Below are 24,076 nucleotides of genomic sequence, written 5' to 3'. Positions count from 1 at the left end.
GGATACAGCTTCTTGTAGAACTAAGTAAAAATGGTTTTTGTGAAATTTTCCACCAGACTTTTGGGGAGAGATAAAACTGGGTGGACAACTTCTCTGCATTTCTCCAAAACAATAAGAAATCTGGCTGGGTGACTTTGGGCCAGTCACTCTCTTTCAGTCTAACCCACCTCACAAGGTGGTTGTTGTGTGGAAAATAGGAGGAGGAAGGAGTATTATGTATGTTCATCGCCTTGAGTTACTTATTAAAAAAAAACCTGACAATCTCTTATGTGACAGTTACTTCGCAACTGAAAAAGCTCTATGGGAAGAGTTCCTTATGATGCCTTCAGTTGGGTATTAACTAAGCTGTGGAAAACACAAGGAACTACAGATCAGTTGAGAGATTTTTAGAAAATGAAAGCTGGGATACTTGCACTAATTTCTTAGCCATCTCGCAACTAGAACACTAAACTAACTCATGAGAATTTATTTTTCTTTTCTCATTTGAAAGAACTCTAAAGCAAATTCTCTTTCATCAAAGTGAATGAAAACAGGTAGGAAAAATGCAACGTTTCTCTGTTGAGCACTAGTTTCCTCTGGATATCCTATTCCTGAATTAGAACTATCTAAGCTTCCATTGATTTTTAGGAAAAATATAAAACCTGGCAAGCAGTTTTCTTTAGGATTTGATTCAGGTAGTCTTTATCTTTCAGAAATGGTTGGAAATGGTCATATCATTAAGGTGGGCTAATTAAAGAGAATGTTCCTTAAAATTCTAGGGACTCTATTTTAAGAGCACCTAAGATACAACAGTAGACACTGTGATCCTTCATTTCAACTTCTACCTTGTGCTTGGTTGTTGAATTGAGATGGCAAAGCACGTGGAGGTCCTAAGCATTTCAGAAGAAAGATATCTCAGTGGATGTGCTTTTAGGACTTGAGGCATAGAAAAATCTAATATTCATGTATTTTTTCTTCCATCACAGAAGAAAAAAAATCAGATTTTTTTTCCAGCTGTGTTTTGATACAATAATTTAATCTGATAATATCTCAAAACCATGATTTTTTAAATTGAAGTTCCAGTCCAAAGGGAATAAGGACAGATAATAAACTGAAATGCTATTCTTTGATTCAACTGCCTAGCAAGAACCATTTAGGAATAATCTAGCTGCTTCTTATTAGCAAAAGTCAGAGTCAAAATAACCCAAAACAACAACAAAACTAGGGACATGGGTCAGCAACAGAAAGAATCCAGAATGATTTCAGCAGCTGCAGCACTACGATTTTGCACAGTTAATGTTAACAGTGGAAGGAAAACACTATGGAGGGTACAAAAGCATTTTATTAGATTTGGCAACATTTATAAGGATATCCTATTTGAACCATGTTCCTCCAGCATCATTAAACAGTTCTCTCTCTTATTTTATTTACTTCATCTGATAATGTTCATAGGAAGCTCTGAGATTTTTAAGGGAAAGAAAACAACATTGAAACCAGATATAGTATATCATATGGACACATTTCAAAACCATTGAATGAAACAGCTAATAAGTCAGCCTTACCCCCTCACCCCCACCTCAGGCAAGCCTATCTTCTGAGGAATTATAAAGAACAAGCAAGGGAACCCTCAAGCTTTGGATGGAAATTATAGAATTGCTTTTCAACATTTGGAGGGGAGGGAGAATAATTTTATATATTATACGGCATGAATTCTTTAATTCACCATTAATATCCCACCTTAAAAAGTTATTTCAAACTAGTACATCTGTGATCAAGTTCTATAAAGAAATTATAGAAACATAGGAGGAGGAGGAAGAGGAGGAGGAGGAGGAGGAGGAGGAGGAGGAGGAGGAAGAAGGGGGAAGAGGAGGAGGAGAAAGAGAAGGAAAAGGAGGGAGGGTGAGGAGGGAGAGGAAGGGGAGGAGAAGAGAAGGAGGAAGGGAGAGGAGAGAGAGGAGGGAGAGGAGGAGATTCAAATAGCCCAAAATAAACTATGGAAACATACACAGAAATTAATCATAAAAAGCCTTATAGAATAAGAACAATGTAGCCCACGTTCAGACATGTTGCTGCCTGAAGAAATAAAAGAAGAGGTACAGAAGATAATTTGGCTGACAGTTTAATTCTTCCTTGCATCAGAACGCAATCCTAGGCTAGCTGTTCCATCAACACAGCAGTGATTGATTGGATTCTTTTACTGCCCCAATTGGGTGACTGTCAGGAGTTTTCCAGCAACTTACAGCCAATTGCTAGCCCTGCCTTGCTACCTCTGCACAGCCAGTCCTACAAGGAAGGAAGCCACAAGTGAAGACTACATTGGCTCTTCTTTTTCAGCAGCCAAATGCAGCAGGACTCAAATAACACAGAGATTTGGCAACATTTATCATTTTGAAAGCAACACTCCCAAAAGTGAGCAGGGCCAGAATAAACAAGTAGATAAGACATGGACAAAATAAAACCAACAAGCCAAAAACCCAAATTCATGCACATTTAATTAATATTGTATTCTGTTATTTGATATTAACATGATTACTTTCTATGTATTGAGTAATTTTATTCTTCCATTATATTTTAAATGTGTGATGTAACATTTAAGGTGCTAGACAGCAGAATGGGAGGCCTTAAGGTGCCCCTTGACCCTGGAGCTCACTCTGGGCCAGTAATTCTCTCTTTCAACCCAACCTACCCCATGGGGGGTAAGAATAAAAATGTCAAGATGGCAGCTGTGACCATATGATCCATGCCGCACCTCTTCTGGGTCATGTATGCAATACATGTATAAAAGGGGGTGGGACTTTGATCACACTGTCAAGGCCACCATTTTGATTTTTTTGACCTGCTGCTTGCAGATCCCCTTCCTCACATGATTGTGGTTGGATGGAATATAAATGCAATGATAAACATATCCTAAATGATCAAACTCTTAGAGATCCAAGCTTTTCTGGCAGTATAATGTTTGCATCAGTAATAAGGAACAACATGAGCCTACAAATCTGTTCTTGTGCTATAAAAGGGTATGAAGATTTGAGGCAGATCTGGGATGCTGTATGACCTGGATCTAGTTAAATGTAGTAAGCTGATCCTTGTAGTTCATCAGTAATCCAACAGAGTTTATATCAAATGTAATAGCAAAGGGATAACTATATTAATCAGTTCACTTTTTTTTTAGAACTTTCTACTCCTTTCTGATTAGGGGAGGCCATCATGTGGGGGCTATTTAAAACACATTTCTGGGGTCCAATTGAAATGCCAAAGGGCAGGCAATCAAAAGATATATAACCACATGTCAACACAGTTCCTGAAACAGATGTTATTCAGCAACATTTACAGAGGGAGGGTATGATTCTAGATAGGACTGTGTGCTCCAAACAGAGCCAAGCTTAGTCCAAGGAAGGGTATATAACTATGAATGCAGTAGCAGAGATCAAACTGTAAAGTAATTAAACACGAATGTACCCCTATAAAGGGTAGGTAGAAAGGAGCTAGAGTGTTTACATTTCTGATAGGAATGGGGTGGGAAAGGATTTGTTCATCAGGTTTGCCCACTTTACATTCCACAAACTTGCACACAAATTTAAATCAAAAAGTATGCCATTATCTGCAGCTTTTAAGATGCAGTTGGCTCCTGGAAAGCATATGTGGTACAGGAAAGCACACAAACTAACAAGGAGAGAGTACATAATATGAGGAGAGAATAACTCAATGCATGTATGAGAGCAGTGTATGGTCCAAAAGGTTAAGATGATGGACACAGTGGTCCAATCAAAGTTCCGTCTGTTTTTTCTTTGCATTGCGTGTGTGACACGCATAAAAACAGAGCTTCAGTTGCATGTTGAGACCTCCATCGTGACTTTTTTGAATATACTGTATCCTCTGGACACCCCTGTATGAGGGAAAACCACTCAGAAAAATCACATGTTGGGGGAAAAGACACCAAAATGCATGATATTACAGGGAACTCTTCGCTGGGAATTACAGTATATGTGTTGGGAGAATTGCATGGAAAATTACAAATATTTGAGGAAATTTTTCTCTCTCTTCCATGTGTTTTAAAAAGTTCACAAAATGAAGAAATGAGACAACATGAACTGAAAGAAAGAAACAGAGTGACAGCTTTCCTCACTCTAGCTCTGAATTATGGTTTCTGATCTTAGAAACTGCAGCTGTTGCATCAAGGCCATTCAACCTCCTCCTTTCATTCTAATTCCAAACATTGAGAAAAAGGATGTTTTGTGGCTGATTAATATTATCAGTCTCTCCAAACAACTGATTACTATTTCTCCTTTCTGTCTTTCACTAATATCCATGGGAATGGAGATGAATCTTCATACCAACCTTATCTATGTATTTCAAAAAGGATGGTGAAAGAACTTTCAGTTTCCTGATAATTTGGTGGGCACAATGGTATAAAGGCAAACAAGGATGAGTAATCATAGTTAATGAACATGGGTTTTGCAGGCTGAAGTTTTCCTTCTGAAGTCCTATGGGGCAGCAGAGTGTAACCAGCTACCGGATGGGGTACCAGTTGCAAATAAGGGAGAAACTAAGATCTTGGAAGCTCTGGTAGGGAGATTTGTTCTCACATTAAATATATGCTAAAAATGCTTGCTTAAGGAATTATTTATTATCATTTCATGTCTTCTGAGCCATGATTTACTTGGTGTGTTAAAATAATTCTTTGTTAGCTACATTAAACTCCATAAAAGATCATAGAACCCAAACAATTAAGTCTGTATTCCTTTAATGAAAACTCAGTGCCTAAAAGCCACACAATTCAGTTAATTCAGGAAGGAAAGTAACATCTTTCTAGCTTTGAGTGCCAATAGTGGGAATAATTTATCCAGCCTTCTACTTCTGAAATTCACTTTTCAGAATTATTCATTCAACAATGAATTTGCTTTCTTGTAGAAAAGTGCACCCAGATGTATCTATGCAAATATCAACATTTGAAAATCTGTCATGTGCATTTGCTACATTCATTGTTGAACTGGATAACTAACTTCACTGGAATACTGATGAGTTTAGGATTGGGTGTGGAAATGAAAAATGTACCTACACAGACTTAGAACAACAGTAGAAATGGATATAGTAAGCACCAGCAGAAATGATGCATAATAATTGCATAGCTCTTTGAACTCCTCAAAGAGCTTTATATATACAGGTAGTCCTTGGTTAAATATAGCAATTGGGACTGGAATTGCCATCACTAAGTGACACAGTCATAAAGTGTGATGTCACATGATTGCATCACTTAGCAATGGCAATTCCAGCAGTCCCAGTTGCTGTTGTTAAGTGAGGACTGCATGGGTCATTAAATGAGTACCTCACATGACCATGACTTCGGACTTCCTGCTAGCTTTCCCATTGACTTTGCTTGTGGGAAGCCGGCAGGGAAGGTCAGAACTCATGATCACATGACCGCTGGAACACTGTAATGGCTGGAACTCTGAGGACCAGCCATAACTACCAATCATTCAGCACCATCATAAGTTTGAACAGTTGCTAAACGAGTGATCCTTAAACGAGGACCACCATGCATTATATAATACAACAATTATGCATGGTTGTTCTCCCCTCACATGTCAAATGGGGAATTGAGAATGAGGAAGTGTGCTCGCATAAAGCCAGCTAAAGATACAAATTCCTGGTGACCACAAGGGCATCTTTTCTTCATAATTATACAGAAACAGTTTGCCACTGATTTTTCTGGAATATATTCTTTTTAGTTCATGTAAATTATAGAACTGGGTTTTTCTCTTGGTGTTCCATCCTATTTGTGATTAGATTTCTGCTTAGATTTCTGCTTAGATTTCTGCTTATAGATTTCTGCTTAGATATAGATTAGATTTCTACTTAGATATAGATTTGAGAGCTATATATAAATGATTAGGTGCCACTGCCTGCTGTGAAATAAGACCAATTGCTCTATGCATGTTAGAGATAAAATTCCCAGTTTAGCAACTGCTCTCAACTGTTGCTGATTCTGATATAGTTATAGATATGCCAGAATGAGGACACTTCAATCAAATGTCCATATGGGAAGGATTTTTAGAAGGCATTTCAACTTACATGATATTAAACATAGAGACTGACATGAGTTGAGCTCAACCACTGGCAATTACGCAGACATATCCACATCATTTTTTTGGCAGCAATATGAAAGCAATTTGCCATTGGCTTGTGGGGATTTTATTTTTATGCTTTAATCTAGCCTGCAGAGACCATCTTCCTGGTGGTTTCACATCTAAGTACTAATCGCTCCAATCTGTTTAGGCTTTCTGGAATGAACCAAGGTTGGCTGCCACCTGCTGTTACATGCATATATTCATTTCTTGGATTGGTTGTCCAATGTCTGTGCCTTACAGGTATAGTCAGACAGATTTTATGTATATCTGTATGTATGTATGTATGTATGTATGTATGTATGTATGTATGTGTATATATATATATATATATACACACACACACACACATGTACATCCATATGTATACATATATAGTAGGTTTATGGAGTTATTTGCTATTACCCCAATGTCCTATTGCTATTATTATTGTTACCTTAGACAAGGTTGGAAGAACACCCATTCTCTGTAAATATACAGTGATCTGAAGAATCTTCCTCTCTTTCTAGATTTAAGTTCTTCTGGCAGGAGGCTCAGTGGGAATATTTAAATATCAAGACTGCAGCTTATACGTGCTATTTCCCATGTGTTCCCAACTGTTAAGGTACTTACATAAATGTTCATTTGTGCAACACCGCATGAATATATAAGACGAGGTTCTATAGTGTGAGAGGTACTATATAGTGTTTGTTTCTCCTTTTTTCTGGATTTATTCCTCTCCCCCACCCCTTTTATTTTTTGCATAAAGAGCAACAAAAACATAAAAGAAAACAAATGCACCCCATGTACTGCAGCTAACTTGAATGAAATAAACTACAGTAAATGGCTTTCAGCTAGTAAAGGCAATTTTAAAAACATGAGTAGTTTAATTAATGAAATATTTATTGTAATCAAAAATACCCCTCAAGCTATATATTTGGTTCCATAAAAGCAAGGTCTCCTTGCTATTCTCTTCTTGCAGGATATCATTCTGAGTTCCTAGTATAGTTTATAGTGCTGGGATAACAGACCCAATCCTACCCTATTTTGTTTTTGAGCTCAGAGAATATTAGCTGGGTGCTGTTTGATTAATAATTACATGTAAAAGTGTTTTCCACTAAGGGCTTAATAATGACAGTAGAATAGAATGAGTAATAGACACATATATTACACATGAAGAATTCTGAAAACATTTGTAGAAGGCTTTTTTTTTTAAAAAATGAGCATATTGTTTCAAAAAAGATGAGAGTACAGTATTTAATCAGGAATTATTTCTCACTAACTGAATAAGTAATTTGGTGTCAGCTGTTCTAGATGTCTTTAATTTCCACAAGCTCTTGTCTTTGACATTCTTCACTTAGGTTGATGGGTGTTGTAGTCTAAAATATCTGAAGGGAATGAGCCTCCTTATATTAGAATTTCTCATATATTATTATTTCTCTTTTGCTTCACATTGTTTCTTACATTTCACCTTATTTCATATACAATATATCAAAGGGTTGATACAACAATGTGTTATTTTCTTGTCACATATCTTAGGAAAAAATATCATTCTCCTCTTTTACACAGCACTTTTTAGCTTGGACATTATGATGAGGGTGATGCTCTCATGCTTTACCCTCTTTATTGCATTTGCTGAAACAGCATCTCTGGAAAATTCAGGGTTACTATTTTTTGCATTATATTGATTGGAACCTAAGAGTAGAGGAGGTGAAAGATTGCCTCAGACTACATAAAGAAGTAACATTATCCACTATATTCATGGATGAGACCATAGATTCAGAATACATAATGAAATGTGATAAGGAATTACCCCAGGCACCCACCCCAGACTCACTCAATCCCCCAGAAAACTACCATATGATTAGCCTATTGGGCCACCATCACCTGAATCTGAGAAGTTTGCACTGCCATCTTCAGAATCCAACTATTTTTAAGCCTAACAATTGCAAATAGCTCTTGAATGTTATGCTGGAATTCAGATTTCAAATAGTAGTTGGGACTATGATAAAGCAATAAATAAGGCAGAAACAAGGCTAATTTTTTATTACCTCTGTTTAATAATTTCTCTCTTATGTTGCTGGAGGGGTTCTGCAGAAATATAGTGAGGGATCCAGAGGATTATATAAAGATTTGGTGCCACAGACTGTCAAAGAATTTCAGTCTAGAATTGACAGCAGAAACACAGTTTCTCCAATGTTGCTGGATCTACTGGTTGCTAAAATAGAAGTGGCCCCTCTAACTTCCAGCTATGGTGGAATAGTTGACCCAATGAAACATCAACTCTAATAAACTCTATTAAATTTGCAGCTAAACCAACTATGATCTAGTGTGAGTCTCCACCTTGAGCTCCATTTGGAACTGTCCAGGGTGCTAGTTTGAATCTCAACTCTTCTTGCTTTGAACCTAAACCTTGTCTTGAACCTAAATAACTTCAGAAACCCACATGGGCTGGGACACCCATATGGCATCTCCAGAACTTAAATGTCAGCTCTTCCTGACTGCATTTTAGCTTTGAACTTCTTCAGATTCAAGGTTGGGCTCATCATGATTGAACTATCCTGCAAAGTAGCCCAAATTTTTACAAGCCTTTTAGGATAAATATATATCCCTGAGAGGATTCCAGTTTCTCCATATCTTACATAAATTTATTTAATTTACCACTTAGTCCTAACCTTATTCGATTTTAGGGCAGTGCATAAAATACAGCTATCACTTCACAAATGACCAGGATTCAAAATAACATGGAAGTTTATTTCAGTTATTCATAAGAGGTCTTAAGCAAATGATCGGCTTTCCCCATGTCCTCTGAAAGTTCCTCGCAGAGACAAAGAGATCTGTCGATGGCCTCCTGTGAAGCACAGAGGCCTGCAATTCCTGGGTGGAAGGGTTTTCTACTTTCTCACAGGGGAATTTGGATCTCAACCAATGTTAACATTTTTGTTATTATTACTCAGTGTGACACATTCTCTGGAAAAGAGGAATGGAAACCATGGACAAAGGCAATAGATACATCTCTAAATCCACAGGGGAAGAATGGAAGAAAGTTTCTAAATGAAGCAACTTTCTGAAGTATGATTCATATTAAAACAAATCAAGAAAGGAGTCTTGATGGCTATAATAAGCATGAACCGCATGGTTACTTCTGGTTTATTGTTTAATGGCCATGTTCCCAGCACAAGCTATTGACACAGCGTTCAGCTTTGCTTCAAATTAAGAATAATGATAAAACAATGTCCCCATCTTACCATTTTGTATTCTTTCCAACTTTTTTGGAAATCTAGGCTCCCATCTTCTCGGTGTTGTATTACTGTCCAGCCTCCTCCTGCAGTCTCCATGTTGCAAAAAACCTAGGCATAAGAACATAAATATATAAACATCTCTATGCTGACTTGTTTTGATCCACCCAGCTCACTTTTCTACTGTCCATAACAGCCAACATCATTCCCCAGGGAGAGTAACTAGTAAGGTAAATAAGATGCTAATGTGTAACTTCTGTCCCCACAATCCCCAAATCTAAAAAAAAAGGAAGAGGAACATAAAGATTATATATTTCAATAAAACAGAATAATGCACTTAGTTTTACAGTTTTTATAGCCCATCAAGCATTATGCAGTAATGAAATTCATAGATTAATTCTGTGAACCATTTAAAATGTTAAAATCTATTGCATCTAAGTTTAATGAATACCAAAGTAGCTTTAAATTCAGATTTCCATTAGCAGTCATAAAATCAACACTTCAGGATTTTGTTTTGTTTTGTTTTGTTTTGGAGCTGGGGAGGGGAACTTGTGCCCCTCCAGATGATACTGAAATTCTTTTCTCAGCATCATCAGCAGGAAAGGTTATTACAAATTATACTGGCAAATCTGAGCCACTGCATTCTGAGTGATTTTCAAGGGTAGTGAATTGCAACAGTCCCTACTATAGGTGACTAAATGAGTGATTATCTGAAGGGTCCCCTGGTCCAAGTAACGGCTAAGACCTTTGTACAAAATGGATTTGTTGCAAGACCTTCTTAGCCATAGCTGTCTCTTACTTCTTGGGCAGGAGCTGGGAGTCCAAGAAGACCCCCAAATTGTGTACCAGCTCCAAAGGGGGAAGTGAAACTTCATTCAGGACTGAAAATAAAAAATCACTGTACTTGGGGAAAGGGTTCAAAGTCCCACAGCCACTTGGTTGAGCTTGAATTTCTTCCTCCCAATTCAGATCCCTATACTCTCCAGACACTTGGACAAAACTTCAAGTAGGATTGCCTCGTTGGTCTGGATTCAAGACATACAATTGGGTATCATCTGCATATAGATGATACCTGACCCCAAACTAATGTATGGCCTCACCCAGTGGCCTCATGTAGTTGAAACATGTTGAGCCCTGAGGTAACCCCCCCCCCCCAGTACTAGGGACCTCAGAGAATATTGACCAGCTCTAACAGATGTACCAGCTGGATGCTCTAGTTATAGTCTCTCAATGCCTTCACAGTGGACTTCTGGAGGTGCTCTACTTGGGGCTGCGTTTGAATATTTGAATATTCAGAAGCTTCATTTGATACAGAATGCTATGGCCTATGTGCCGACAGGTTAAAACCAATTCAGCAGAGTCACATCTCTTCTTGTATTTCTGCATTCATTATCCATATGTTTCTGAATACATTTCAAGGGGACGGTTATTACCTATAAAGTCTTTCATGGCTTGAATCCTGGTTACCTCTGAGACTTCCTGTTCCCAGTATAATCTACCCATCCTATGTATTCAAGGTATGAAGCCACATTGTGTATCCTTGCTCCTCAGGAAGTTAAGGAAGGGGGAGATCAGAAAATTTACCTTCTCTGTCACTGCCCCAGCTTGTTCCTTTGAGCTCTGAGGTAATCCCCCTCCCCTCTTTCTCTGTTAATATTCAGGAATTGAAAACAATTCTTTTGGCTGGTCTTTTGGATTATAATTCATGGGGAGGTTGCTATTGCCATGTGTTACTGGCTAGGTTTATTATTATTTTTTATTCTCATTATCTTTTTATTCTTTTAATAATAGTTTGTGATTTTATATTTTTTATACGCCATCTAAAGTCTTCGAACCGTGGTTTCACTGAAATTCTGCAAATAAATAAAATAGCATAAAATACTTAACTAATATAGTTTGCACAAAAACACATATAGGAATAAAAAAGATAAATATGGTTTGTTTTGTACAGTAACCTGATTTGTTTTTCTCTAAAATATAAGTTTCAAAGCCCTTGGATTTGATCTGTCCCTTCTATGTTTCATTTGTGGCTTAATTCTTCCATTTTGGTGGTGCTCCAGCTGTGACCCCTCCTTAATTACAAGGTCCTACCTATGTGATGCATACTTTGTTTCCTTCATCATTGTATTATTACAATAAATTCAAAGTGAGACTGCCTTGGAGAATGATTGGCAAGTACGACTACCCCCAAACATGGATGTCTGTACATTTAATAAAGTACTGCTCCCAGCTCTACATTCTGTAAAAACTTCATTGGTTTCCAAATTATTTGTAAGCCAAATTATTAAATGCCAGTTTTGGCAATAGTGTCTGCTTCTTGGTGATTCCTATTCAATAAGTCTTCCAAAAAGAAAACTGTCCAAGTTGCATCCATAAATGTACATAGATTAATGTATAAAAATATGTTCTAAGTGCCACCACCATGGCCACCACCACTATTCCATGAAGCTTCAGTTTCTGCTGTGCATTTTCAAAATAAATGGTTGAGTTTAATTGAAATGTTCTTTTTTTTTGTATTTGGATGCTTACAATCTAGTTAAAGGTGCACCAAAGCTTTCTCACTGTGATCATTTAAGAAAAGGCCGTGCTCTGCTGGAGTTTGCAACAGTGTTAACAACAGGTGTAAAAGCTCATGTCCATTCATCAAAGGTCAGTATTATCTATTCTCATGCAGGATCATAAAAGGGAACCAAATTTATGGCACTTGCTGGTAGTATAATTGCTGCCATTATCCAATTCCTTTGAATGGTTTTCTTCAAAACAAGTTATTGGATCTTTTGCTGAATCCATCTGATGCCTTTCATCTGAAGATGAATGGTTCATACCACTGTTGCTTGGCTGTTTCCATTACATGACTTTGACTCCATTGTGTATCTTTGATGCTTGCATGCACAGCCAAAGACTGCCGATTGTATTAGAGGATAGGCATTGTACAGTGCTCCAAAACTGTGAACTTTATTTCAGAAAGAAAGGACAAAAACCCAACAGAAGAAAAACAATTTGGCTCAGGACTTCCTTCCATAATAGCATTTGAGTACAAACTTTTATCTCCTGCCTGGGGCTTCATTGGTCTTGGATTTATAGCAGACATTTTTAAGAAATGGGTGCATCATCGAGCTTCAACAAAACACAAGGCCAGTCTTTTATACATTTTTTTTCAAATATTACATCTTTATATTCTATGTATAAAGTATATGTTTCAATGATGCAAGAAAGGAGATAGGCATTGTATTCTGTGAACTTATCCTTCTTTACGATTGACTGGGGTAGGGGAGTGGGATGGAAGGTGTGCAGAGAATTTCTTGAACTAAAATTAACAAATCCTTTCCTGAATAAGTTCTAAAGGTTTTCCATTTCGAGTGATGCAGAGAGTATAAAAAAGAAAGCAAGAGAAAAATATATATATACAACGACAGTGTGATTTATACCACTAAATTATTCATTGTGTGGTCTGCTCATCTCCACAGCAATGGGTTGGATAGCAACACCTGCCACAGTAACAGGAGTGGCAGGGTGATTATAAACATTAGCTTTCCATCATTCAAGCCAACAAATGTCCTTAACTGGCTCAAGTCCCAGAAAAGGTCAAAGCATTCAGCCATTAAACACCTTTTAACATGTTTTGTGGTTGAAATCTGAACGCCCACATTGAGACACACAAGGAAACAGGCAGAATTTCACATTGTTCTACTTTTCTATCTGTTTTGACAATGGGTTGACTATTTCAGCTGTGCATGCTTATAAAAGGATTTGGAAGAAGTGCTTCAGGCCTTGGGTGAGGAAGGTCAGAGGACCAGGAACATGTGTAGGGTGGGATCAAAATTGGCATGTTGGTGGATGGAATGTTGCAATGCAGTTCTTGCTCCTTTCATATGTGCATCACAACTGCATGCATGTTCAAGAGAGGCAGGGCTTGCATGTTCCCTCTGGCTGCTATTGATTCCCCAGATGCTGCTGCATAGCACATCTCTCCTTTTCATTAAAGCAGCCCCTCTTTTTTTTAAGCTTCCCTGGCAACTTGGGGGGCGGGAAAGGTTGTGGCTGCTTTAAGAAGTTGTGAGGTGCCTTTCAAAACAGATGCACTTTTTCAAAAAAAAAAAAAATCTTACCCAGAAGCCTAAAAAAGGGACAATTTTAATGAATAGCAATGAGATGCAGTGCTCATCCTCACCCAAGACCTGAAGTATTTCATTTGCGACACATGGACAGCCCTACTGAGTACTGTTTAAACCATTATTACCCAATGGGTTCTGATATACTGTGACTCCCTGAATTGATAGGGCAGTTTGTGTTAGTTCTTTAAAAGAAAGAACTTCTTGTGTTACTGAAGATCAAATTATACTGAACATTTTAGTGTTTTTATATGAGCGGTTGCTATACATGCTTCACTTAATATCATGGTAAGACTCCGCTCCAATGAGTACTGGTTGTATTGCTGGAACAGTAAAGAGTAGTAAGTCTGGAAGAAATCATTCTTTATCCTAGTCTCCAGAGATTTTCTTTTAGTCCACTTTATGGTTTGTTTGCTTTTTCTGACATAGAAAACTGTTCTGCATAGGAAACAAAGCACATAACTGGACCGTAATGTGCATAGACCTAAGACAAACCCTGAACATGGAGATTTTCTCAAATACAGCATTTGATTAATGTAAACAAGGACTTAAGTACATTTAAGAGTTCTTTGCCACCAAAAAGATGAATAGATGGAACATAAAGCCAAATTCACCCTAAAGACATGAGACAGAGTGAAAATCTAAGATTTCCTAACCCTAGCCTCTCTGTATCCATGGGACTACATCCTGCAACTCATATGGCATTTCAGGAGTTTAAAGAGATAAAATGGGGGGCCTTAAGGATCTTTGGGACTTAATAGCTTAACTCTTGCCTCTTAAACTCCCCAAAACATCCTTTCACCCTTGGAAGCCACAAAAGGGATGCTGATAGCCTACATTTTTCTACACTGCAGTAATCAGATGTGATTTCTGAATCATCTTCATCTCCGTTCCTATAAGAGATAAGGTCCATGCAGTTCCTCCCACCTGTTCTTCTCCTGCCATTTTTCCAGCTCACCTAAGACAGTGATAAAAAAAGGATGATAGTTCTAGACAGGAAAAGTACAGAGGAAGTCACACCTGCCATATTTCCTGGACCAGCAGAAATGAAAAGCACAGCATGAATTTGCCAAAGGCCAATTCTAGTTGCCTGAACTTTGCACAACATCTAGTTGAATGAATAATTTAAAAAGAAACACATACTTTTCTTTACCTTTTTAGGTTCTGATATGTTAGTAACATAAATCGTGTAGATGCCACTTTTATTAAAACCAGCTTGATATGCATCAGCGCAGTCTCTGAATGGCTTCTCTTCTTCCCTTTTTGTATTCTTTAGCAAAACTGCAAAACAGAAAATGAATATGATATTGACATCTGCAGTAATAACCCACAGCAAATCTTCAACCAATAGTGGCATTCGTTCCAGCGACAAAGTTAGCCAGCTTAGTTTTACTGGCAATCTTCTATACTGCATTTAACAGAAACTTGATGCAGAAATCAATAGCATAGTCTGAATGGATTCTCTGTCCCATTTCTACATGACAGGCATGGAAGCAGGAGCAGCTTAAAAATGTGGCTTGTCTGTTAATTGAGTTAAAGATATTGTTAAACCTAAGCTAGGCTAGGAGTGTGCAAACTTTTTGAGCTGAGAATTGTCTTGGGCCTTGAAGTGATATACTAGAGGCCATGCTTCACAGTTAATGAGCTGCATATTAAACACAATTAATCTGATGATTTAACATGTATTTAATATTTTCTACCTTGGATTAAATTACAAATTACAGTGGCAGAAGTTGTTGTCAGCCTTTGGAGAAATCCTGGGGCCACTTCCAAACCTGGGGGAGGTCACCTGTAGGCTCCAGAATCTCAGGCTGAAGATATCTGACCTAGTCATTACATGGGGGACATAGGAAGAAAGCTGTACCTTGAAAATTAACCCCACTGAATTCAGTGGAACTTCTAAGAAAACATATGCACTAGCAATAAAATTGATGAAGTTCGTAACTTCCATATTTATTCAATTATATCCATCATCTAACTGATTATCAATCAAAGGCAATTTCTACCAGAAATGCTTTTTATAGCTTATGTATGTCAAGAAAAGATTCTGTGCAAACTCTAGTAGTAATAGGAGAGAAATAGCTTGCAGAACTTGCAGAACTAGAATTTAATTTATGTACAGAAATCTAAATTAATCTCTTATTCTTCATGAAATTCCCAGTGTTTGCAATGCACTACATAAGTAGATCAAGAAACCTAAATATATTAATTACACATAGAAATGATGATTACATGGCCAGCTCAGCAGATACTCTTTCATCTTTATATCATGGGAAATGTTGAGAAGGCAGCCTTTTTCATCGAGTTTTTTTTGAGTCCCTAGTATATCCTGTTGGAGGAGATTGTTTTGGGCATAGAAACCTACTTTTTATCCTGTATCAATATAGGATCAATATCAAAAGAAATTTTGGAAATTTCTAGGCTTTTCATTCATTTTCAGTATCATTTTGATGTTACATGTGTACTTAACACTGTTAATTGTTAATTCAGATTACAGAGATTGTTAATACTTATGTAAAATCAACGTGGTATTTGTAACTTTTCTTGTACCCTTGTTATCTTATTATTGTTTGTTTAATAAAAAGGTTTTTTTAATAAAACAAGACTAAAAACAAGGAAAAAATCCATCTATGTGGTTGCTAAGAGCCAACACTGACTTAATGGCACATAATCAATCAATCAATCAATCAATCTGTTAGTTACTTTATGTTCTTACAGAGGATGCTGCCTACTACTAATCTCATGGAACAAGAAGATTTATATATGATTTTTTTCTGTAGTGAGCCAATCCTGTATGCCTAAATATACTGTTTGCCTAAGGTCAATAGGATGTTCATTCCTATTCCTTCAACACAGGTCTAATACATTCCCAGCAGCTAAACTCCATCGCCAGTAATCTCTATATTCTCTCAGTGTACATGTGACTGCAGCCTGGGGAAGAATGATGCCAATCCTTAAGATAACTACCTTGTTTTGCATGACTTTTGAACAATTTCTTTACCAACCAAAAATAACCCAACTTCATTTTTTACAGATAATATTTTTCTATGATGGAAAAGTCTTCACTTGCTGAATTCTTACTGCTTAAGTTATTGTTAAATAGCAGCCTTGTGAAGAAGGGCCACATTCAGAGGATGGGGGAGGCTCGATTAGGGACTCACTGTTCCTTTTGTGTTTATATCAAATGAGTTTCTCTTTTGTGGTGGCACAAAAGCTTTCTTACAGGTGCCTTTTCTCCCCAAAACCTGGTGTGAAACTGAGCTGCAAGCAATTGATGTTCTTTAAGGAATCGGATGCACTTTCTTTCTCTCTGCTCCACGCTCTGTGTGTATGTGTGTGTGAACAAAGAATTATGTTTGCTTTGCTGGCAAAATGCCAGCTCATAATTACTCCAGGATGGAGCCATGTTTTCTTTCAACCAAGTCAAAAGACTTCCTATGCCAAGAGTCTCTTTCCTCCTGCTGCACCTGGACCGAGCTACAATGCAGCTTGCCAAATGCTCCACAGCTGTGCCCTGACCAGCCACCCAGCAGCAGGCATTTCCCAAGGAAAAGTCTGCTAGTCAACAGGCAGCTTTAGCTTAGACTCCATGCTGAATACTCTTTCATGGAAAGAAATACTGTATTCATTAATTGGACATTCAGTTACATTGAGGGAAAAACATAGCTCAGTGGGAAAGCACATGCTTTGTAATCAGATGGTCCCAAGTTCAATCCGAGGCATCTCTAGGTAAGGCTTCCTGAAGCCTGGAAAATGCCTCCTCGTAGAACCAGTAGGCATCTACTGGGCTAGATGGACTACTGGCTGTACATAAGAAATGGCTACACAGTTCTTATTGACTTCTTTAACTTAAATCTTCTCAAAAGATTCAACTTCCTAGCCTCCATTGTAGACAAAAATTGTATTTTGATTTGAGTTTGTTTTCACAAAAAGCTTCTCACACAGTTCTGAATTTTCGGCTTTTCATTGGAGACCTACATAAAGTCTTCATAAAACTACATTTCACTGTTTCAGTTCCTTCCACTACAGATTATTTTGGTTGAAAAAGCATTCCTATGACCCATTGATTTTCCTAGACCATAGTCAAAGGAAAAATTCTAACTATACATTCAAAGTGATATAGTAAGCAGCATAATGCTTTGCCCAGAATTGTTTTAGTAATATTTAATTTCATAGCCATTCGGGGTGTTTGAAGCAGGTGATCAGAAGGGCTATAATGAGTGGCATAAGTTTACCAGCTCTCTCCAGTGTGGTGTCTGATGTATTTGGACTAGAACTCCAGAATTCTTAGTTGGAAAGATTGGCTGGTAATTCTGGAAGCTGTAGTCTAAGCATATTTTGAAAGCCAGCAAGTGAACAAGACCACCATGCAGAAATTATTAAATGCTGAATGGAACTGAAGAATTAATTAATCTGAAGATGATGATCAATTTGGAAATTAAATAATTATTTATAAATTGGTGCAGGTGTGTGTTTGAACAATCTCAATAGCCACACTACTGATTACTTTGCAGATGGTTCCCATTTTCCACTGAACATAGTCTGGTGATGTAACTGATCAAGGGAATTCTAATCATTTCTTAGAATCACCTCATCAATTAAAGTTCTAAGGAACATCTTGGAATGAAGTTGTCTAAACTGCTTATAGGGATGTGGTGTAGTATATCATATAAATTATTTAAGTGTCACTAAAATTGTGATAGCTATTTGAGTTGAAAAGACTAGACATCAACATTATATGAACAGTCAACACAATAGAATATTGCAAAAATTACTGAGCAGATTAAGTTAAAGAATTAGTCATGTTTATCCAACTGAAAACATTTATTAAATTTATGAAACTTAGAGAAAATCTGTACATTAATTGATACAACTCTTTCAAGAAGAGATAACAGAAGAGTAAGCTGAACTCAGTTGAAATAAGAAGAATGGGTTGAAAAATATTTGATAGGTTAATAAAATATATGATCTTACTACATACTGTATGATAACCTTTCTGCACTGTAAAACATTCCACATATATATCTTGTCTGGTGTTACTCTATAACACACACACACACATTTATACATACTGAATGTCAATTAGTTAATCTAAATTCATTAAATAATGAAGTTATTTATAAAGATCTTTTCTCAGTGCTATGCAGTAAGAACTGAACTATATTGATGTTATAAAAATTATATTTGTGTTATAACTATTTTACATTGGCATAACTATCTTTAAAGAAAAAGTATGCTGTAGATAGAACCTATTACTCAGTCATAGATAATATTGTTATTGTTAAATCTCTGAGCAGGTGCTAGTATAAACCAAACATTATTCATTTGTTCATTCAATTGTGCAACCCTTCCCTTGCTAAAAAGTTGGATAACAGCTAACATCCTACTGTGCGTTGGCTAAGTATGGCCAATGGGAGCATCCTTGTTCAAAATTATAACATGAGGGTTTCAATTCATATTGTCATGTTGCTAAATCCTGTTGACTACCTGATGCTGTCATGTTTATTACAAGATCCTTGACTGACATGTGATTCCAAATTGTCTGAGACCCAAAATCAAAGTCAACAAAAAAAGCTGAGTAATGGTGTAGAAGGAACATTTTAAGTCTGCAAAGAAATAAGGGATATAGTTCTAGTCATATGATATCTATTCTCAATAATATTTCAAAACCTGTCATCCATCAGTGGAAGCTAATGAACACAACTCAGATGCGGACCAGATTAACAATGGCTCTTGGAAACCTAGATTCTGTGTCTTCATTTGTAGACTTCAGAGTTGGATCACATTTCTTACATAGCATCATATGCACACCAAAAGGAGGTATCAGGTGACTTGGAGCAACGCCAACACTTACAAAAAAGAAGTACATATAAAAAAAGGAAAAAAGAACAAAGAACAACAGTTGACAATTAATCAGAGGAAAACTAAACTAGTGGTTTTTGCTAAAAAGCCTAAAAACCATAAGCAGACCATTTCAGAGAATGAAACTGAACAGGTTAAGAGTTGCAGATATCTAGGGATGGTCCCGCATGCTACTGGCTTTTGGAAAACTCACATAGATTACATGAAACAATTAGCACAGAAGAGCTCAGCAGCAATATTGAGTTTCTTTCATGCCCAAGGTAAGGAATGCATTCCTGCAGCATTTCAGTTATTGGAGGCAAAGGTTATGATTCAGATCTTTTATGGAAGACAGTTAGGCCCATTCCCTGATTATAAATCCCTAGAAACAGTCCAAATCAGGTTCCTATGATTAATTTTCCATGTACCAAAATGTGTACCAAATGCATCACTAAAATAGGAAAGATCACTGAAAGTAGAGGCAAAGGCATGGTTATTCATATTGAATAATTGGTTCAAGTGCCATTTTTCCCCAACAGGATTGATCCTTCTAATTTTGACAGATCAGTTTCTATGCTCTTGGTATCTACTAGTACTCAAAAAATGTGCCCCTCTATGCTTCCCTCTTAACCAGCTATCGTCTTTAGAATACAAAATAGCCTGTCAAACGATCAAAACCAGATTACTTGATACTGAACAATAGAATGAACTTAGTTTAAATCATATCAAGGAACATTTAAAATACCCTAGATGGAAACCATGTAGATATTTAATCACACTTATATTTCCTGCTCAGCAGCAATCTTTTCTTAGAGCCAGACATGATGTTTTACCTACAGCAGTTCTCAGTAGTAGATTAGCCAAAATTCCTTTTTCCAGAAGAACCTATCACTGCAATTCAAATTTGATAGAAACCACCCATGTTTTGTTGCACTGCTCATATTATCAAGGTAGCCATCAATCTCTCAACTCTCCCTTGTTGTAATATACACCAGGACAATCAGATAAGTTTTATCTTGTTTTTCTCTTATTAGACCATAAGCCCAGCATCACATTTAATGTAGCTAAATTTTGTGTCACAGCTATTAAATCACACAAAGTACTACAGGATTAGATTTGCTGTAACAAAGAATAAATAGTATGCCCATGGTGAGTTATGTTTTATATTATGTTATTAGAATTTTACACCCAGTTTTAAAATTTGATTATGCTATATTATTGCAATGCAATTTTGCCGTCCAACTCTTTTATTGTTCTGATCATTGATCAAATACATTTGTGACATGATGTGGAAAAATAAGACAACTGATCGCTTATTACAAATATTTTGGGAAGGAAATTTATAGCAGAACATTTTTGTATTCCACTTACTCAACCATAGTTTAAAAACACAAAATAAAATAAAAGTGGAAGTTAGGTCTGGGGGATGCCAACAGATTCCCAGAAAACACAACCGGCTCATAAAGGGGGCAGCACTTTAACAAAGGAGATCTGCATTTTTATCAGGCTACGGAACTGAGGCCCTTGACTTGCTCTCAGCATCTTTCAGTATTGGCCAGGCTACTGTCATTTGTCCTTCAACAACATCAGGACTTCCACTGACTGCCCACCCCTGGCCTGAGTAGTCAGGTTCAATTTATCAAATGACTCCCAGAATAAAAATACAGATGAGCAAAAGAAACTGGCCAGGCCAGGTTACCTGTATCATCTGCAATATGACAAGACCTAAACCTCAATGTTCAACCCAAGTCTGGCAAATAAAAATCCTCCGAAAATTATCAGGATTCACAGATAATTTCTCAAGAACCAGCAAGCCTCACCCAACGAGGTATTCTCATTTCACACTGCTAGAGAAGTTGGTGATTAACACATTATCAATGGTTTATTCTCCTTCAATCTCAAAATGCACCATTTTAAAGTAGTCAAATCACAGGAATTTATACTTATAAGGAAATGCAAATAAAATGTTTTAGCCCTTAGACTGGATGGGGAACTTATGCCCCCAACCCCAGTGTTGCTGGTCTACAATCATCAATATCAATCATCACACCCATGGCTATCAGTCATAGAAGTACTGAGAAGGACACATCTTTCCTGCCCCTTCTTTTTACACTGGGGAATTGCATAATTTGAATGAAGTCATGCTCATTACACTAAAGACATCAGATAAATTTATCCACGTTTATTTTTCAAACTGATACCATCTTACCTCCATCTTTAGAGCAAATGCTGACCAGGCTATGGACAGTGTCCATGAGTTCAAGTTGTTGTTTCTGCATAATGCTGTTATTGGTTGTTGCTTTACTTAGCTGCTTCTCTAGTTCTTGGATAATGTAGCTTTGACGAGACACCAAAACTTGCAAGGTCTCTTTTTCCTCTTTTAACGTATCTAGTTCCTCTTTATGCCTTTCTTCCATTTCAAGGATCTTGTGTTCCAATAGACTGGGGAAATAAACACATCAGTGTCATATCTTTGTTGTAGCACATATGAATAGCTAGCAGAGGTTGGAGAAAAGCACAGATTATATTTGTGGAATGGATCAAGATGTCTTTGTGTCTAACTGGTTTCCTGAACCTTATGCCCCTCAGATGTATTGGACCACTTCCCATCCTAGGAGGCTGCTTAAATACAGCTGATTCTGACCTATCATCTGTCTTCAGAAATCTGTCTTTGCAAAGTGACCCTTCCTAGTCCTACAAACACACATGTACACACACATGCACACACAGAGAGAGAAGGAAACACACTGCTGAAGATTATTTAAGTATGTGAATATAAACCATGATTCACCCACAAAAATTGTTTCCAAGACAGTTCAATGATAAAACAAACATCAACAATATAAAACCTAACAACAGTATGCTATAAAACTAAAAGGGATAAAGCTCCCACTGAGTCACTGGCATATAAATTTAAATAATCATAATTAAAACTCAGCAACCAGCAGGCAAACAACTTTAAGCTGTTCACATATGAAAATGCCTGGGCAATTTTTTTTAAAAAAGTTTTCCCCTGGTACTTCAGAAAATATAGCATTGGCAAGTACCAGTGCTGCTACTAGAGTTGTATTAGCAGTTGTAAGTCCAGGACACTGCAGCCCCAAAGATTTCCAAATACGGCAGCACAGGTCTCTACTTGTTTTTATCCAGAAGTCTTGTCCCTTCTTGCTTTCTTTGTTTGGTTCTAACTTTCCATCCTATCTTCACTGGATGGTCCTTGACCATGATGTTTTGAGAGAGGGGGAAAAAAGAAATTCCCTGTATACTTTTTTTGGCCCATTCATGATTTTATTCCATTTGACAATTTCCCCGGTTAGTCAATTTTTTTAAAGCTAAAGGGTCCCAGACACAAATTTTCTAGACTTTTGTAGGAGTCCCATGAAAAAATGAAGGGAATTGCAAGTGAAAAAGATTTGAAACTGGAGTGTCTGCAGGGGAAGGGGGCTCATAAAACATCAAGACATCACACATAAAAGGGACAGGGGCTAGATGTGAAGTTGTGGCTACCATCTTGACTTTTTAAACCCCCCTCTCACCCCCTCCTCTCCACTGATGCCCCTAACATCCAAAACCCCAATGAGCTGCTCACAGGTCCTGACTCAGGAACAACACAGTCCAGACCTATTTCTGGATATTATCCACTGTCTGCTCCATTCTGCTGTTTTGGCCATAACCTGACTCTTAGCAGGGTAATGTGGACGGCTTCCCATTTGAAAACTAATATCCAGCCAAAGAATAAAGATGACTAGAATGGCAATAGCCACATGGAAAATTAAAAGCAAAACAAAACACAACCTCTGCACCCATTTTATTAAGATGACAATTTAAAAATGAAACCGCAAAGTGGAATATATGGAAAATATGGTCATATGATATGAGATTTCATCTCTCTTTATATAACAGAACTATAGCCAAGTCCTTTGGGGAATATTTTCCTTTATCTACACACACATATGTATTAGGGGTTGAAGGTATTTTAACTGAAGAAATACTGATTTCACTAAAACGATTTAGTTTCTCTGTATAATGTCAGAAGAATGATAGCATCCTAAATGCTCTCCAACTGCAAGGTTATGTGAGGTACATAATGTCTTTAGAGACTATGGAAGTGAAAAATGATTTGAAAGAGGTAATCAAAGTAAAGTATACAAAGAGTCTTCCAAAGAGAAAATCAGAAGTGACACCAACATCATATTTCACCCGGACAGCATTCTTTCCATGAAGCTAGTTTATGTATTTTCAAAAGAGAAACTTCCTGTAAAAATAAAATTAAAAGTAGTTCTTCATATAATTCTATTTTACATTTTATTTTATTTTATCCTTTTGCCTTCTCTCTTTATGACATAGAATGTTGGAAGATTTAATTTGATTCATCGTTTTTAAAGAGTGTCTGCCTAAATTGTACCAATATGCAGGGCAGAAAAGTTACTCCTTCTGCTCCAAATGTTGTGCTGAAATCTTATTTAATGGTGTTTAGTAATGGGCTTAAAGTATTTTATGTATTCTTTTACCTATTCTTTTGATAGGACCCCAATTAATTTTTTAAAAAGTTCATTCCCTCCTTCTTTAGCAGTCTTTTTGTGTGAAAGATTACCATATAAAGTTGATCAATAATAACAGTGAAATTTTTTTTCACAAAAATGAATATTGTTTTATTATATCTATACATGAAACACAGTGTTTTCTTTTTTCTCCAATTCCTTCTCCATTGTTGTCCATTAATGGGACACTGCTTACGTACTTACTATGTGTCTCTCTTGCCTTGAAATACCAATTACACAAGTAAATCAAAGTGGTAGATGAA

The 24,076-nt window shown here is 37.0% G+C and overlaps 1 protein-coding gene across 1 annotated transcript in view; it reads right to left on the bottom strand.

The window, feature by feature from the left end:
* The window catches only part of ANGPT1 (angiopoietin 1), a 136,725-nt gene that overhangs the window by 32,793 nt on the left and 79,856 nt on the right, over nucleotides 1–24,076 (bottom strand). The window contains exons 4-6 of the mRNA XM_007427545.3: nucleotides 21,482–21,714; nucleotides 14,585–14,712; nucleotides 9,329–9,430 (exon numbers count right to left, since the gene is read on the bottom strand). Coding sequence (XP_007427607.1) covers nucleotides 9,329–9,430; nucleotides 14,585–14,712; nucleotides 21,482–21,714 — 463 coding nt within the window. The remainder of the gene's footprint in view (nucleotides 1–9,328; nucleotides 9,431–14,584; nucleotides 14,713–21,481; nucleotides 21,715–24,076) is intronic.

The sequence above is a fragment of the Python bivittatus genome, unplaced genomic scaffold (genome assembly GCF_059951505.1).
Source record: "Python bivittatus isolate LINGU-HERP-01145 unplaced genomic scaffold, Pbiv_v1 ctg000590_np1212, whole genome shotgun sequence".
NCBI lineage: Eukaryota > Metazoa > Chordata > Lepidosauria > Squamata > Pythonidae > Python > Python bivittatus.
This window is presented reverse-complemented; position numbering and strand designations above follow the sequence as displayed.